The sequence below is a fragment of the Egretta garzetta genome, unplaced genomic scaffold (genome assembly GCF_000687185.1).
Source record: "Egretta garzetta isolate BGI_Z169 unplaced genomic scaffold, ASM68718v1 scaffold30, whole genome shotgun sequence".
Lineage (NCBI taxonomy): Eukaryota > Metazoa > Chordata > Aves > Pelecaniformes > Ardeidae > Egretta > Egretta garzetta.
In genome coordinates this window covers 1908527-1926807 of record NW_009258383.1, presented here as the reverse complement: position 1 = coordinate 1926807, position 18281 = coordinate 1908527, and the positions used below count along the sequence as shown (strand labels likewise).

Genomic DNA, 18281 nt, shown 5'->3' with positions numbered 1-18281 from the left:
TCAAGGGCATCAGAGGCTGGCAGTAAGAACGGCGAGAATGAGGAGGGGATGACACAAGGAAAGCAGACACTTATTTTGTGAGAGGGGAAATGCCTCTGCCAGCTCTATGTCCAAGACCCACAGAAGTAGCTATACATACAAAATACATGTACAAAGTAACTTTAAACATCAAAACTTTTAAAGCCTTGAAGTGTATACTAACTCTGCCAGTTCTAACTTCAAGATGAAGTAAGAACTGAGGTGCTTTTCTAAACACAGATGTTATCCAAAGTAAGAGCATCGTTTGAGTTTTCTTTTTAAAAAGAATATACTTTTGGTAAATTTAAAACTCCCTCTGTCAAATACTTATTTTTAAAAAAGATACATGGAAAATCTGTCCAATCATTTCTGAGCAGATAGTCTGGTGTGTGGTTACCTTCCTATCTCAAGGAATTACATACACTGACCTTTTTGTTAGCATTATAATAGTCTTAGGAGATACTGTAACAAAAATAATGCAATTTTCCATGTTGTTTTACCACTCTCTCATTCTGTAACAACAATAATAAAAATACCTACTGCCAACAAATCCAGAAGGAGAAAAATGCCCTGTTTTTCAAGAAAATAATCCTCTGCAATGTAACATCCAATGACACAGGACCTTAAACAGAAATAATTTCACTGTGTAGAAACATTTTCATGCTTTAAAACATTATACAAGCATCTAATTTATTTTACTGAATTGTGTAAATATATTTGGCATGGAATACACTTCATACCCTCAGGGAGTATAAAAATCATGTTTCAAATGCCTTTTCCTTTACACTGTGTAACTAAATACACCCTATTGCTCTTTTCTCTCTTGCAGGTGGCACACCTTTCTTGTAGCAGCCCAAGAAATTTGGCAGGTTCACAATGAATTGGATTAGAATATAGATTTGAATTAAAACTAACTCAGTAAAGGAGGCTAAAATTTAGCTAGATCATGTCCCTGATTTGGCTTATTGCAGGGCTGTGTGAATATTTCTGCCAGCAGAATCAAGGGGGTGAGACAAGCAACACGTTTTTTTGGCAACAGTGCGTGCTGCTCCGAGCTTGAAATTCATGCTGCTGTTACCTCCTTCTCTTCTTCCCTCTTCCTCACTTATGTTCATTAACACAGAAACTGAAGGGATCTCCTGCGTCAGTCTTTTCTCCCAGACAAACATATCATATGGCTTTCAATGTATTTATCAACCTCTGCCTTAGAGCAAATTAACTTTTGGTTATCCTCCTATAGGTTGGCATTCTCTGATAGCAATCTTTAATGTATTTCTAGCCCAACACAGCCAGTTTACTAACACTTCTTATGCTTACACAGTTTTTAGCTAATATTGATCTATTCTTGCCTTCTGTTTGCTTCTCTGAAGTTATTTACAGACTCTAACCATACACCTCTCTCTCTTAGAAATTCTTAGGTAACTCTGCATGTCAGGGGGTCACTCTGTGCGGGGAGTTAGACTATTGTGTGGGGAGTTAGGTTGTCATACCGAACCCCTATTTAGAAGAGAATACATGCAGAATATTCTGTTTATTTTGTATCATTTTTAATTAGTCACATTGTATGAGGGATTTATATATCTTTTAAATAGAAGAAAGGCCTATATGTGCAGAGAAAGGCCATAGTATTGCAAACCTAAAAAGTACAAGAGTTGAAGTTTTTAAGAGTTACTGCTTCTAAAATACTTTACTAACCACAAGCAGTCGAGTGCACTAAAGAGGAGACAATTGTGGCCTAATCCACTATATAACTTCTTTGGATCCATCTGAATGAATGGGATAAGTATATCCACTCCTTCATAGCTGAAGAGTTCCTGTTGAAATGTTAATTAAACCAACATGTTTCTTAAATAACATTTACTGAATAGTAAATAAATATGAGAAATATATAAATTATATTAAATATAAGAAAATACAAACAAAATTGAAAAATTTAAATATTTATATCGTAATAAATTTGGCCCACTTGTTAGAGCATGATATATTCTTTATGATACACATAAGAAAGAGATTTTTAGTTTTTCCAAACTGCTAATTTCATTCATTATCACACTTTCATATATTCATTTAAAAACTGGTAAATTAGCAATTAAATAGAAGACACTTCCTAAGTGATTTTGCATTTTAACTGTCACAGAAACCAGTTATCAGACCTGACTTGTTAGCAATGAACTACAGCTGACATCTGCTTTTGAATAAAAAAACCCAACCAGTATCCTTTAAATGAAAATATACCATGTTTTGACATTTCTGCACAGTATGAGGTGGAAAGATACATACCTTTCTGTGGAGATCATTTTCACAGAGAGCAGACAAAAGAAATAATATATCAGCTTGGGCTTCCAGTAGAATGGCATCTTCTTTCTCTTTAGATTTGTTTGCTACATACTTTAGGATGTCTATAAATGAATATATTTTATACATGTGAATGTCCTATACACAAGTCAGAATTCTATTACAGCTGCTGATTTTTAAAAAAGCCAAATCTACACCACGGGATTTTAAAAGGAATTTACTTATGCTGTTCAGTTTTATCTCCTCTGTTTTATAATAGCTTACAGAACTGCAGCACTCTAACGCTGCAGTTTCATGGACTTCACACTTAGTGACAGAGTAATGGTAGCAGCCTGCACTGACTTCTTTGTTCAGTCTCTGTGCTGCCCCTTGTATTGTGCCAGGGCAATGAATTCAGGGAACTGATCTGAATTAAGGAACTCCTAGAAAAAGGCAAAGAACTTACGTGATGATTTGCTCTACTGTACAGCCTCACAACATTTATGTTGACTGTGGAAATGTGGGAGAGACATAAAATACCACCACTGATGAGCAAATCAGCCTTGGAACCACTATCTGAAAGAGGACATTCAAACACAGAACTCCCCCAAAGTAAGAAAAGTTACTTGAATCTGATATGTAAGGTTTAGTGTTACTTTTGCTTTTGCTAAAATCTGTAAGCTTCCATAGAGTTTTCACTGGTGTTCAAGTGAGGATATAAAATCTTTTATTTCTAGGCTTTCTATTAGAACATACTCTTCAAATTCCAAGGGATCTTACCTAATTTGTTTCTTCTAGTATGACCCTTAGAGTACTGGAACAACTTATTATTGTAAGAAAAGAACTTAAGCCAGTATGTATTGGAACTTAAAACCAAATTTAATAGTAGGTATGTGTTACTGAACAAGAAAATGCTCTAAAATTGCAGAAGCAGTGGTTAAGCAGTTTTATTCTGCTTTTATTCTTCATAATGTTATTCACATAAAAGTATATTGATATTAATTTTCTTCTGCTCTGAGGAGGAGTTTTGGAAAGTGACACCATAATAGACTTAGGTAGAACAAGACTCATGGCTGGAATTCCTAGTGGCTACCACGGTGAAAACAAGATGTATAATAAAGGGAGAAGGGGCAGCTTTCACTCTGAAATTAAACACCTAGGCTTTTACAGCTGTCTGTTTTGCTTAATTCATTCAATTTGATGTGTTAAAGTGTAATAAAATGCAAAATCAAATCAATTACATCTTGGATTAATTGTTTGAGGTTTTTTAGGTTTTCAGCAGTCAAAGGAGTAACACACTAAAACCACAGCACACAAAAAAGCACAAACATTCTTAGTGTCAACAGAAATGTACTAATTTAAGTACAGCAATACAAATTGTGCTTTACCCAGTAGCTGGCTAATTGCTCCCTGGTCACACAAATTAAGGTTCACAGCTTCATCATAAAGGGACACAACAGATCTCAGCACTCTCAGGCTATAGCGCATTTGTGCAAGTTTGTTGCCACGACCGCCTGTTCCATGGAAACTGTTACCTTGACCAAAGAAAGGATCTGTGGAACAATCACAATGAATATTTTTTTTCAGCAGACAGTGTATGTTCAGAATAATTTTGTGCTCAGGGAAAAAAAAAAAAGGCTTCTTGTTTAAAACCATCTAGTAATAAACCTTTCTGTGTAGGGCTGTATGTTTTACATTCATAAGAAAGTTATGATTTCTGGGAAGATTTAAAATTATTACAATTTTTTTAACCTTACTAGGTCAATGAGCAGTCTCCAAAACTCAAAATATCTTCTCTAGCATGACATGTAATATCAACATTTTGATATCCATTTGACCCAAATGAAAAATTCTTCCTAGGAAAATGTATCATTTTTATTATGAAAACTATCCATCCCCAGAAAACCAGTCCATGACAGTAGGTGCAGTTAATTATCTTTTTGCTTAGCCCATACTCTTAGCGGATGGCCATAAGCCAGCTTTAGTTTGGAAGCTGTCTTACTATGTACAGCTCTTAAGTTTGATTTAATGCATCCTGCCTCATGGCAGGAATTACTGGTTGGACTTGCCACGTAAGTGTATTTGACTAGCTTAAAACATGGGCACTAGAGTTGTGTGGCTGCCCACTCAATTGAAGGCATATCAATATAGTGGTACACAGGGAATGGGGCACCAGCTTATCCTTCAGTAAAAAAAAAATACTATGGTCTTTTATTTTTTTTTAGAAACATTAGTTTCCTAAGTGACCTATTGAAAAAGAATCATTCTGACTTCATGAGTTTTACATTTTTCCTTCCTGTCAAAGAAAGTAAGTTCAGCTGAGTTGTGTTTTGAGGTTATTGTGCATGAAAGCCATGAGCACCTACTGACCTTGGCCTATACACCATTCTAGAAACACGAGGAGAAGAGTATTCGCTTGGCAGGACAGATATTTATCTACTAGTAAGGGAGCCACTGAAGCTAAAATAGCAATTGCATGAAGCTGTAATTCTTCATATTGGGCAGCAGACCAGTCATGAAATCCAGGCTTTTGATTTGGTTTTACATAACAAAGCAAAGCTGGCATCACATCATTTTCACTGAGAAGCTGCGGAGTCAAGACAAAGAGAGAGAGACAGCTTACAGGTTTCACATGCAAGTAAGAAAAATCTAAACCAATGAGTTAACTCTATCTAACTACACTAAGAAAATTATTTTTTATTGAGAAATTATGTCATGAATGTTACAAGTACAGACACACTCTGTTTATATTCTGTAGCATTCCCAGAGACTGCAGTTTGTTAAACTTTATTATGTTCTTCACATGTATTTCAATAATGCTTTGCAGTCTCTTGTCAGCTGATTTTCCTACCATGGTCTAGGCTTGCAACTTCTAAAATAGAAACTGTATGTTGCTTTCAAATAGCAGGACTTGGTCTGAAGCTATGTATAAATTCTTGATTTGGAGAACAGCTAATTTCAGTCTACTGGACTATGCCAGATGGACAGCTAAATAATATTCCTGTGAATTTTTTTTTCTTTTGCTTATTGTATCTTCTGTTCTGTTACAACTTACCTGTAGAGCACATGGGTCTTTAGCTAAGACTCCTATTACATTAAATAGTAACTTCTTCAGCTCAAAGTCCTCGTAAGAGTAGGTAAATTTAAGACCTTTTACCAAGGGATTGGGAATTTTAACTACAAAGGAAATTGTAGATAAGTTACAAAGAATTCATCATTAAAAGTAAAAATAGTGTAATTATGCAGTATGAAATATCTTACCTTCAGTAAACGTTGCAAGTACTATTAACAGCTTTGCAAATCCACTTTCCTAATAGGCATTCAAAAAACATACATTAATTAAATTAAATTGCAGTGAAATTAAGACATGATTTCATTTTAGTTTTTCTTTTTTCTTCAGAACACAGAGATTAATGTATCCTATGGCAGAATAAACAGAATTTTATCATAGAAGAGATGAAACATTTGGACATTGTACAATACTAACTACAGTCCTAAAGGCACAAACCCATGTCTCATTCAGTACAAGTCTGAACTTGTATGGGGAAGCCCCAGACATGTATTCACTGCTATAATCTACCACACAAGAAAAAACGTATTCTCAGCACTGTTAGAGTTGTGGTTTTTTAAATGCATTTGTGCATGTACAAGTTTGTACATCAGGGTCATCAGTACACACGATTTGGTGCCTTCAGTTTTGCATACTAATACACTTATATTCAACTTCAGTGCATTTACTAGTAAGCACATGAAAACTGCATGTACAAGCAACATGCATTTACAAACGTTATACATCAAAAATTCAGAAAATAAAATCATGTAATTTACAGATCCTAAAGAGCTAACGGAAGGACTATTATGTCTAATGTAACTACGGATAGAACCGAGGCTAGGGGGTGTCTATGCAGCACACTAGAGGCAAAAGAGCTTCATTTCTAAGGTGATTAGAAGCCATGGTACCAGGACGTTGCTATTCTTGACCAACAGAATACATCAGCTTGGCCTCAGTACTCCAGCAAAGCCACCACAGAGCCTTCCAGCAGCTCCCAACAGGAGCAGAGCTCACCGAACACTACACAGACTACAACAGAATCAAGCCTTCTATTAGTTTTGCAGCAGCTTTTTAGATGCACCCCCAAAAAGCTGGTCTCAGATTTGTTCAGCCTAGCTCTGGAAGTTAGCATACACCCAAATGATTTTAACAATCAGAAAAATATTGCAAAAGTAATTTTAAAGAAAATATTGAAGTACACAACTATATTGCCTATTAGCTTTTGTCTCTATGGTATCTCTATTCTCTGTACAAAGCCATTGCAAATTGGTTAAATAAAAAACATTAAAACTTATTAATGTTTTCTCCTTGCTGATTAATGCAGTACTAAATTATGATGGAAACCAGTAAGCAATTACCAAACAGACAGTTTTGTTGTAACACAGAGATAATCGTCATTAATATCATCACGACTTTTACATTACATATATTTTCCAGTTTACTTGTGGTGAGAGAATGGTTTTCCTTTTCTAAGGCTCAGATTCCTGTGCTGGTTTCTGAATCACATTACACACAAGACTGGGTTTTCCAAAGTTGCTTGGAAAGTATATTCAGAAAAAAAGAAAACATTCTGATGAAAATTTCTCTGGTATTATCTACAAGGCAGAATTCAATGGTAATGTTAATGGTTTTGTCTACACAATATTTATACCTTGTACCTTATCTCCACAAGTGAGGTAAAATCTCTAGGGAAGCTGAGAATACAGAATCTAAATTAAAAGTTTTTCATTTTTTCCTTGCATTGAAACAATTTTTCTTCCTTGTAGTATAAGGAATTAAAAAGATGTGTCCTGGTTATTTATCTTGTAGGAAAAAACGGCCCTGTTTCTACAGCCAGATAAACAATTTGAATGTTTCAGACATCAAATATGTTGCTGCAATAGTATAACAGACATTTCATAATGGCTAGTGATAAAAAGGAAAGCTTGAATGAAAAATCTGTAAACTTCACTACAGACTATAAAATCTATTTAGTAATACAGCCAATTGGGAAACTTCTACTGAAGTGGAGAAATTAATTCCCTGAAAGTAATCCATTCCTGAACAGCCAATAGGTCTACAGGAATTTGATTGCTTAATTATTCAGTATGTATGTCACAACTGCATTTGAAGTTCTAAATTTAAACTGTAAAACAAGAGAGTAAAAGAGTATTAACGTCTATAAAAAGTTAACTTCTCTGCAGTTTCTGCATAAAAATTCTGGAATATTACAGAAGAATGAGTCATCTACTTTTTAGGCAAGTCATAACAGTGCCTTCTGGACTACATTTATGTGACCTCGTCTTAGAAAGAATTTATGTGCCTCTTACTAACTGGATCTAAGTAATTATTTTCTCAGCATCTTATTTAGAGCTTCTGAGCTGATTTTTGGAGGACCCTTTTTGTTCCTGGTTATGAGGCACAGATACTTAAGTTGAATTTGGGCCATCTGAATATACTCTCTACTCCTACATCTTCAAACAACAAATGAGATTTAGTGCAAAACACTTCTAACAGGGCAGCACATCTGAGAATCTGTACAAGAACACAGGAGTTAATGTTAACTTTTGCACTTGAATAGTGTTAGTGTAATTTTCTAAGTATTAAATAAGGTCGATGCTAGTACTCCAGGCTAATGACCTACAAAAGTCTCTTTGAGGTAAAGGGAATTGCAGAAAGAAAAATGGTTTCTTGCTCAGCAAATCTAAGAAGGAGGAAAGCACTGGAGACAGAGTAGAACAAATATTAGAAGCCTAATGGGGAAAAATACTGAATATATAATAGTAAAGGAGAAATAATTAGTCTCTGGAATGTAACTATAAATACTTACAATCATAGGTGCTGCAGGGTTTTCAGCTAGCAATGTGGCAATCACCAAAAGGTCATTCCGTAGCTGACGATCATAATGCCGGAAGCCGTGCATGAGAAGGTCTACAAATACTTCTTTCAAAGCACTTAAAGAAAGGGAAATGCATTTTAACTTTCCTTTTCATATTCTAATTTTAGACAGCTTTAGGTATATGAATCCTCATTCAGCTTCATACTTTTCAAAGCCTTAGGGTTTAACTGCAAGAGAAACAACTTAAAGCTTTACTATGAAATGGATTCTTATGTGTACCACTAGACATCCAGTTTAAGCATGTATGCAAGGTGCATGTATTACAAATTGCGCCTTCCACTGTATGTGTTATAATTAATTAATAGAAAGACATAATATTTACTCAAGCATGGAACTGGATGTAGTTGAATGATTATTAAGAAGAAATGGTCTAATTCTAAATAATGAAAACATTGTAACTCACTAAGGGGTAACCTGTTATTTACTCCAGTGGAGGATCTAGAACTAAGCTTTGTGTATCACAGCATAGAATTGCCTATTCATCTTATAACTGGCTTACCAAGCCTAACGTGAGCTTGAAAATGGTGCAATTAACTTTTTCATTATACAAAGCAATAGATAGGGCTATACCTCCTGCACTATGCAACAGAGAACCTTGATCCCCCTCTTGCCCTGTAACAGAAAGAATTGGTGGTGGATCACTGTGTTCATGAAATAAGGAGAGCCTTGGCAATGAAATAGTTTTCAACTTGACTGGATGTGCTTTTATCTACACTCTGGCCACTGAGTTTGTAAGCTACCTGGCAGGCACCTCTTGGATCATGTATTGTTTCCTGGCATCTCACAGGCCACAGTGCTATCTAACTTGCTGAAACAGAAACAGATGCCTGAGGGGTCTAAATCATGGGCTGCTTCGCTATGAGGTGTGATCCAGTAGTGCTTCCATTTTGGAGAATCAGATATGTTAATACTGAAAACTTAATGAGAACTTAATGAGAGACCTCCACTCCCCATTTGTATTTTCTCTCGATTCATTTCAAACAAAATGCTACACAATAGCAATGCTTTAGATGTCTCCAGCGTTACAATATTAATTCATTAAATGCTTCCCTGCACTTACTGTACACATTCCAAGCTACTGAGCTGATTAACAACTTCTTCTTTTGAGGTGTTTTCTAACAGGTTCCATAGGATTTCTGAGGAGCGGAACACCAGCTGTCCTGAGGGATCAACACCATTTAGATACAAACAGAGTCTGCTGGCTGCTCGGGCCTTCATCATAAGTCTGCAATTTACTCCTGAAATTATGAAAATCTGAATAATTAATTCCCTGTAGGTCAGTTATTAGTTTAGGCATGTTCAGAGAACAAGTGATCTAAGATCAGAGGTAATGAGATCGTTGAAAGAACAGTTTGTACTAACCAGAGCTGGAGAGATGCTGCAGAGCTTTAAGTACCCACAACTTCTCAGTAAGTTGATTTTCAACTAATGCTAATGACAAAACGAGAGTTTCTGCTAATCCTCCTAATTCAGCCATCTGAATTTTATAGTTTGCACTTGTTGGCTGGTAACCTGCACATACAATAGCTTTAGTTATAATGCAGTAAATATTCAGAATTTTGGTTACTTCACAAAATATTCATCCTGTCTCAAGAAAGGACTGAGAACCAAGTATTATATTTCCTTAGTCCTAAAACCAATTGAAAAAAACATCTAATGAACAACAGGAGCTGCTTTTCTTCTATCTCAGTATTAATAGTGCTTAAAGGATATCCAACAGACTTACCCTCCAAAAAACTAAAATGCTATATAAACAAATTAATTGCTTCCTAGAATTTACAGAATGAAGGAACAAGCAGGGTTATAGAGAGGTAAAAAACCACCTTCAGGTCATGCAGTAAGTTTTTCATGCAGGACCTATTTCTCTTCTGTAGCCTATTGACTAGAGAATTAATGCCTTCTATTATTGCATTGCTTAAAATATGTGAATCCAACATTTTATTTATAAGCTTGAGTTTCTAATGTGTCCCGGTTTTTACTTTTGTCCATGCATATGCAAATCTTTATTTCATTACTGAATAATGGCGGAAGGGGAAGCATTGAGAAAAGAAATTTATATACGCCAGCTCATGAAAGTAAAGTTCATCTTAAATAGCTTAAAGTATATATATATAGAATGACATGAAATGCAGGATTGATAAATGCAGATAATCCACATGGTGAAATGAGTTTTAACTAAGCATAAACTCTGTTAGGCTCTAAGTTAGTATTACTTGAAAGGTAAGAGAATTCTGCAGGATCAGACTTTGGCAAGTTTTACATATATGCTTAGAGATGAAGAAATTGACTTAAAAAATCAGGCTGAAGTACATTCTTCATTTTTGAGATAACATATCTTATTTTCTAAATCTGGAGGAGATAAATAAAATCTCTCAATATTTAACATTCACTTATCTTGATAGAACTATTTACAGATATACACTAGGTGCACACATAGCTGCTTGCAGGATTTGAGTCTTGTTTGTAAGGTAAAAACAGATTTATACGCTTTCATATTTCCAGAATCTTATGAGGGCTGTTGCAGCTGCAGCTTCTTTAGGCCTCCTATAATAAATGAAAACTCGCAAGAGGGCACAGGTACTAGGGCCATGCTGTAGAAACACAGCAAGGGAGTACACACACATCCAGCATGGTCCCTCACCTGTGCTCTGCATCCACATTGTGACAATGTTCATCTGTAGCTTGGCTGCCTATAAATCACTACATTGAGACCCTGTGCCCCTCTAGGAGGGGATCCATGATTGACTTTGTTTGCTAACAGCCTCTGGCACCATCATAAGGGTCAAGCAAATAAACAGTAATGGTTTCTGATGACAGTTTGTATGCTTATCCATAATACCAGAGGATCGTGCTTGAGCTCATATGCAGGCACATCAGCCCCTTTCTGCAGAGACAAGTCACAAAATTTATTCAAAGCCTGTGCTCAAATGTGTCCACATAATATGAACTCAATCAAATTAAGATGGGCTCAGATCTATCCCTCACAAGCAACACAAGTGAAACCAGAGCTGCTTCTCTCCAGACAAAGTTGAAAATCACATTTCCCTTCTTTTAAGTCTGATCTTAACTATTCTTTCTTCCTCCACTATCCATGTTTCAGAGAACTTCTGACCACTTCACGCTTTCTGGATACTATTTAATCCTAATCCTGTAAATTTAATAATTAATTCCTTGTATATTGATGAACTAATTTCAGATTCTTAGTATGCATTTCTGTAAAAACATGTTAATTGCATATTTGCCAATGCTATACATTTAATATATGAGATACAGTTACAATGAAAAATTAAACCATTAGCTAATTAAAAGAGCCATTTCGAAGTAGCTGGGATCATAAACACTTGATCTCTTGTGACATGTGAAAATACTGTGCTTTACCTGAAAGTAGTTTTCTTGGTAGCTCCGTATTATAAAAGCTAACAACACACTTACAGATTTGTATTCTAACTTGAGAGCTTGGCACCCTCATCAAATAACCTGTCAGAAACAGAAAAAAAAAAAAGTAATTTACAAAGTTTGTAATATTTTTTAGAAAGTAATCTTAACACTTCTATTTGCAGTGTTGAGTGTTTCCTTTGATCGTACTCTCTAAAAATCTGTCACTTCATGCAAAGTTTGATTATAAAACACTCAAGGGACAGGGACTTCCACACTGAAGAGGACAAAGGGGTCTTGGAGGAGTAGCATAAGGTTAATCAAAAAGTGACCTCTGCTTTACGGCTACAGACCCTTATAAGAGACTGGATGTTAGTCCAGAAGCTATGGAATTCAGAGGAAAGCTACTACATTAGGTTGTTGTCACCATTACCATGTCAGAAACTCTTCTTCTAGCAGACATGATATGACATAAAGGGAGCACAGAAAGAGATCCTTTTCCATGAGATAGAGTTCCATTGAGAGCTACCAGTGACTAACGTGGATAATATAAACAATCTTTCAGATTCTAGTGTCTTTTTGGACATGGTACTCTAAAGAGAGTCTGGAACTATCTGAAACCAGGAGGCCATTCTGCTATCTACTCAGACCTGGGAAAATGAAGACTTCTAAAAATACTTTTTTTCTCACCCATTTCAAGGATAATCTGTTTTTTATGTGTGACAGGCTGATTGTGCTACCTCTTTACCATTTAAATCTTACCATTAAGTGAGCTGATATATCAATCCTGCTCTATTCTGAATCCTTTTTGACCTGCAGTGCTTGCAGTATTTTCTTTGAAAATGACAAATGTGACATGCAAGGTTGTAAAAAGGTATTTTGGTACTAAGGTCCAGTGACATTAAGATATGACTTTGACACCTTTTCCTCAACAGCTCTCTTAAAACAGATTTCTCAAAGATAGAAGCTCATGGCCTGAGACGCAGCAGGAGGCTGAAGTCAGAAATTGCTATTCCTAGGTAAGGCATGGCACTAAACTGACTTGCATTTTGCCTTTGTAGGTGATAGGTCTTCAGGCTTTTGGGTTTTGAAGGTTTGAGGTGGGAGTCAGGAGCTACTGTTTCGCACTTGTTTCTTCCACTTGGTTTCAAAAAAGCAGGAAGGATCATAGAATCATAGAATGTTTTGGGTTGGAAGGGACCCCTAGAGGTCATCTAGTCCAACCCCCCTGCCGTGAGCAGGGACACCGCTAACTAGATCAGGTTGCTCAGAGCCCCATCCAACCTGGCCTTGAATGTTTCCAGGGATGGGGCCTCCACTACCTCTCTGGGCAACCTGTTCCAGTGTTTTACCACCCTCATTGTAAAGAATTTCTTCCTTATATCTAGTCTAAACCTACCCTGGTTTAGTTTAAAACCATTACCCCTTGTCTTGTCACTGCTGGTCCTACTAAAAAGATTTTCCCCATCAAGGATACATGTTCCCCTTATCCCAGGCTTCAGTCTTTATAGTAATACACCAACTTGTCAGAGCAAAATGAAATGAAAGAGGCTATAGAGAGGTTTAGTTCTTCAGCTGTGCTGATAAAGTTATCTCATGTAGCTTCTGACATTGGCAAATAGGTAATTTGGCTAGCTAAACTGCAGGTTAGCTGCACAGCAAAATAAGAATGGTTTCTAATACTAAAAAGCACAGAGGACTGAATGAATAATTTAAAGAAATTGCTTACATTTACTAAGGAAGTAACAAGAAATTAAAATTGTGCTAATAATACAGTTCATTTTACTATGGCATAATAAAAATTTTATTGTGGCATAACAATTTACACTCACCCAGTTGTGCAATGGATTTTGAAACTGCCATGGAATAGCTTACTTCATCAGATAATTTCTTTTTTAGAAATGGTAACCTGCAAAATGGAATTAAAAAAATTACAGCTATGCTTGAAACACTGCAGAAGAACACTTTAATCAAGTCACCAGAAAAGCTCAATAGCTTTTCTCTTCTTTAATGTTTTTTGCAAATAAGGACACTTTTACCAGGACAAATACATTCTTTACAATGCTGATTCTACACTGAAAGTTCCAGTTCCATAATCTGGCAATTATATTTTGGCAATTGGTGGTACATGTTCATTGATAATATTTTCATAATTCATAATAATAAGAAGAAATACTTATTTAAAAAAAGTAATTTAAATGTGGAAGATTAAATCCTGGAACCTAGGCACTATTGGGCTATTGCAGAGCTAAACTATGCATAGTCACGTGCAGAGGTGGAAAAAAAGGATCATATCCCTGGGCAAGACCTCCTGAAATGGATAAAAATAAAACCAATAAACTGACTCCAAATAGCTGAATGCAAAATTTATTTTTAAAAACAGGATATAAAGAAATATTCAATAACATTTGCAAAATACTCAGATATGACATAAACATGTAAGCGCTAAAAATTCTGTAACAGTAAACATTACAATATTATGCTAAGGTCTCTGCAGCTCATAGTGTAGAAGTAGCTTTCCGGTAGGTTTACCTCTGTAAACATAGCCAGAGAAAAAGAAAGGACAGACCAAATAGTGGAATAAATAGGGGATAAAAAAAAACCCAGACAGTGAAAAAAAAGTGGGAAGAAGAGAGGTAAACAGAAGCAGTTATGAAAGAGTGGAAAATTTTACTACAGGAGTTCTAGTATCTGAAAGGCAATTTTAAATAACAGCCCCTCCCTCAAGTTATAAGCTTCTCTTTGTCATATGAAGTAGTAGTGAATTGTGGGGGAATTTCCATAGTACAGAAATTAAAGCAAAACCCAAGGGTGCAATCTTCCAAAATATATTCATTGCAGAAACCACAATTATTGCTGAACTGCTGTAAGAGACGAAAAGTCTTACTCACAACTACATTTTATCAACTTTATACACTCATTCTCAGTTTTGTCACGCTTCTGCCAAACACCAGTGAAAATGAAACTTTCTGGTGTACTTTCTCTTTCTCCACTGTGTGGCAGCAAAGGAAAGCAGTACAACTGATGGTGCTCAGGGAACTAAAAGATTCAGCTGAGAAATTCCATGTTTATTAAACCCAATAACTGTGAGGAAAGTTATGTAAAAACCTATTTGAATATCTGGTTTACTATGCGACTCATTTTCTGTCTGGCATTATTTTTCTCTCCCTTATTGTCTTCAATTATCATTAAATACAAGAGTAACTCTAGTTACAAGCATTCCATAAGTAACTTTATTGAATTATTGAGGAGGAGGAAACTACTGACAGGTGTGGTTAACACCGAAATTCTACTCCACAAATAATTTAAAGTACAGTATGACAATGAAGATGCCCAAAAGTTCATGCAATATGTTTTAAAATTAATTATAAATCCCAAATCCTCCAATTGCTGTGGTTCTTTCTCTTCTGCAATATGGCTTGTCATTTTGTAAAGCTTACGTTCAGATATCAACATGTCTTTGTGTCACCTCAGGTTTTTAAACTCACTTAGGGAGCTTGTTTGAAACAGCAAAACGTACCTCGGCAGGACTTAGCTGTTAAATCTTTTGAGGCCAGCAGTCCCAGAACAAGTTACTGTAGGCAGTAAGACACCTTGGGGAATCTTGCTTCCATGCAAGCTGGGGCCAATTACAATATGGTTTTGAATGATGTAATATGTAGCTCCACAGATACTGAACTGCTAAAATGGGTCCCTCCTTCATGCCAACAGAAATTGGACTCAAGGAAAATGCAGTTCATGAAAAGGAAGGGTGATATAATAGATGTCTTGCAGATACAGACGCCTTGTAGACAGATGCTGTATGGATATGTCAGTTGCCTTAGAAAATGTATGAACATGTTAATAAGCAGTGTTTAGATCTCTAAAAGAAGGGCTGAAGTACTTACCCACATAATTTAATAAGTTCACATAAAGGCTCACTGAAAGCTTCTTGTTCATTCATTTTTTCTGCACACAGGTTAAGAATTTCAATTACTTGTGCTAAATCCTTTAGGGGCTTTTAGTTTAAAGTTAAGGAAATCAGATTGTTCATACTGCTATGAATCAGAAGTTGAAAACTGTATTCATCATACTTCAAAGACACAACCAAGAAAAAACAAGGCCAATGCTTTCAAAGTTAGATGTCTAAAATGAAGCATATGAGTCAATAGGCTTTTCGAAGCAGCCTTACCCTTACAGAAGTACAGTTCTTGCAAATCTGATTTAGCTTTATCAGCTGAACTTACCAGAAGTTCACCACTGAATATCTAAAAATATAGGATGAAAAGTTTTTACATCACAGTGTCAGATTTACCTATGTAAATTCTGAGACAGCCTTGAGGTATTTAAATTCTTCCCTACTCTAGCCCCAAGTGACTAACTGAAGTTTGAAAATCTGGACCCAAACACATATTGAGATCATCTAATTTAGGATAGAGGCAGAAAATCAAACCCAAACAGATCACAGACTGAGAAGTTACTCCCAATCCACTGACTCATGGAAACTGCTTGTAAGTACATAGCCACAACACAATTGTGAAGTAATGTGATAGCTTAAATCACTGTGGTAATTAGCTGAACTGTACAAAATTAATCGCATTTTCCATATGCCCACACCCTCCCCAGTACTTCTGATTATTGGAAGCTTTTCAATTTGTACTGTAAATATGAAAAAAATTTCAGATAAATTAGTCTGACTTTATTTTTCTTTAAAATGCCTCCTCACTGGAAGTCATTGCTATTTTATCTGCTGCTTTTTAAGTAGTGACAATTATTATGCTTGTCTATTCAGAGTTGAAAGTACCCTAATTACATTTTGAACACTTTCGACCACTGTACAGGTGAGATCCCTCTACTGACTTTTGTAGCAAATGAATCTAGCATCCAAGAATCTTGCTAACCTACCAACCTTGCCTATATGTGCACAAGGCGGCCAATGATGAGAACATACATGGACCATCACTGCTTTTCACGTGGAAGCACAGCATATCATGAAATGCTTTGCTGAAAAGTCAGAGTATTATCATACATAAACCACCATGACTTCAGAATTCTACAGTGGCAAAAAGGATACAAGCCCATTTTCAAAACGCTTGACTACTTTCTTGAGAGTTTTCAGCTGCTCTTTTTCCAAATCTTTCTTAAGTAAAAGAATGAGAAGCAGGTTTTAATTGCAGTTTGCCTTAGAACATTAAATGATTATGTTTATCCCCTTTTAAGTTCAAATGAAAGTGGAAACCAGATTAAAAAAATCACAAGACACAATGAAATTCTGAAAGTGCTTTGCAGCAGGATTAGCTCCTTGATCAAGCCTCATTTCTAAGTATGGAGTCCATGCTCTTGTAATCAAAGAGGCTTTTTTTTCCTCTTAAACTATTTGCGATTCTGCAAAAGACAACTAAGAAAACCACACCTAGGTGACACACGACCTAAATATATAAAAATGTAGATCTAAGTGGCTTAGAATGGAGCTCTGCCACCACTAGGAAACAATCTTCAAATTCGAAGTGGAAAGCGACTTAAGAGAGGATATGTCAGGCTGTGTCAGTGACACGCAGCCATCCCCATGCTGGGGAAGAGCACTGCAACTTGGGGCAGGCCAGAAAGTTGTTTCAGGAATCTACAAGCCCAGAATCCTAAGGGCATTTTACCATATATCTTATACTCTCTAGAGAAGCAGTAAACAGTATCATCCAGCACATTTTTCTTCAGTCGGTCAGTTTATTCTATCTGGTCTGTATCAAAAGGAGGAAAAAAAAAGGACATGAACTCTCTGTGGGGCATTAACTTAAAATGTGATATGTTTAACTGAGTTCTTAAGAATACAAATTATTAGGGTTTTATATCAAAAATAACTGATGTTTTAGCGAGTTTAGTCTGCCAAATCTTCTTGTGGAGACCAAAACCAGTCTATGGAAGTCTATGAGATATGCTCTCCCATCTGCCTAGGCAGTCATATTTGTTCCTCAACCCTGAACTTCGTATATTTCTCCTGCCTTTAAAAGCACCTCCCTGGAGAAATGTTAGCAGTTAACTTGGGCAACTACATAAATTCCTGACATGCTTTCAGTAGCTCTGCATGTATTTCTGTTTCTCAGCTGTAGGTTTCAGCACTCAAAAACTCCTAGATAAGCTAGAAATTTTGCACGTCTAGTTTTTATATGCACGCGCTTTTGTCTTTTTTTTTTTGAAAAGTGCCTGTGTGAGGATCTACTGGGTTATATATATATTTAATAAAAAAACATCATTGATGCCGTTCTCTATTACCATGACTGTCTTTAGAAGAAGTGTTCACGTACCAGAACACAGAAATTCAGCTTTGTGCTCTGCAGCCCCGCCCACCAGCACCATCTGGTTTATTTGGGGCAGGTACTAAAGTAATTGTATAAAACATTTCTTTAACTCCCATTACTACCTGTGTAACTGAAATAACGGGGTATCGGGCTTACTTACTGAGTCTGAATCTTCCAGTAGTTTGATGACGTGATTCAGATCCACTGATCTTAACTGGGTGTCCTGGAAAAGTCACACTTTTAACTTCTTTTTTAGACTGTGCTTAAAATGTGCTTAAACCTTAAAACGCGAAAGTGCCGCGTTGAGCCAACACGAATCTACCCACGGACGGGTAAATCCAGGCTGTTCGCCGGAGCACAAACCGGGGCTTGTTCTCAGATCGACGTAGCGGCCAAGCCAGGCCAGGCCAGG

The 18281-nt window shown here is 36.3% G+C and overlaps 1 protein-coding gene across 1 annotated transcript in view; it reads right to left on the bottom strand.

Annotated features, from left to right (window-relative positions):
• The window catches only part of LOC104128510 (cilia- and flagella-associated protein 69), a 59672-nt gene that overhangs the window by 40003 nt on the left and 1388 nt on the right, over window positions 1-18281 (bottom strand). The window contains 15 exon segments of the mRNA XM_035896864.1: window positions 559-640; window positions 1714-1832; window positions 2299-2417; window positions 3681-3845; window positions 4663-4879; window positions 5348-5469; window positions 5554-5602; window positions 8154-8277; window positions 9283-9460; window positions 9585-9734; window positions 11601-11699; window positions 13430-13506; window positions 15485-15594; window positions 16651-16716; window positions 18030-18126. Of these exon segments, the coding sequence (XP_035752757.1) occupies window positions 559-640; window positions 1714-1832; window positions 2299-2417; window positions 3681-3845; window positions 4663-4879; window positions 5348-5469; window positions 5554-5602; window positions 8154-8277; window positions 9283-9460; window positions 9585-9734; window positions 11601-11699; window positions 13430-13506; window positions 15485-15594; window positions 16651-16716; window positions 18030-18126 (1774 nt within the window).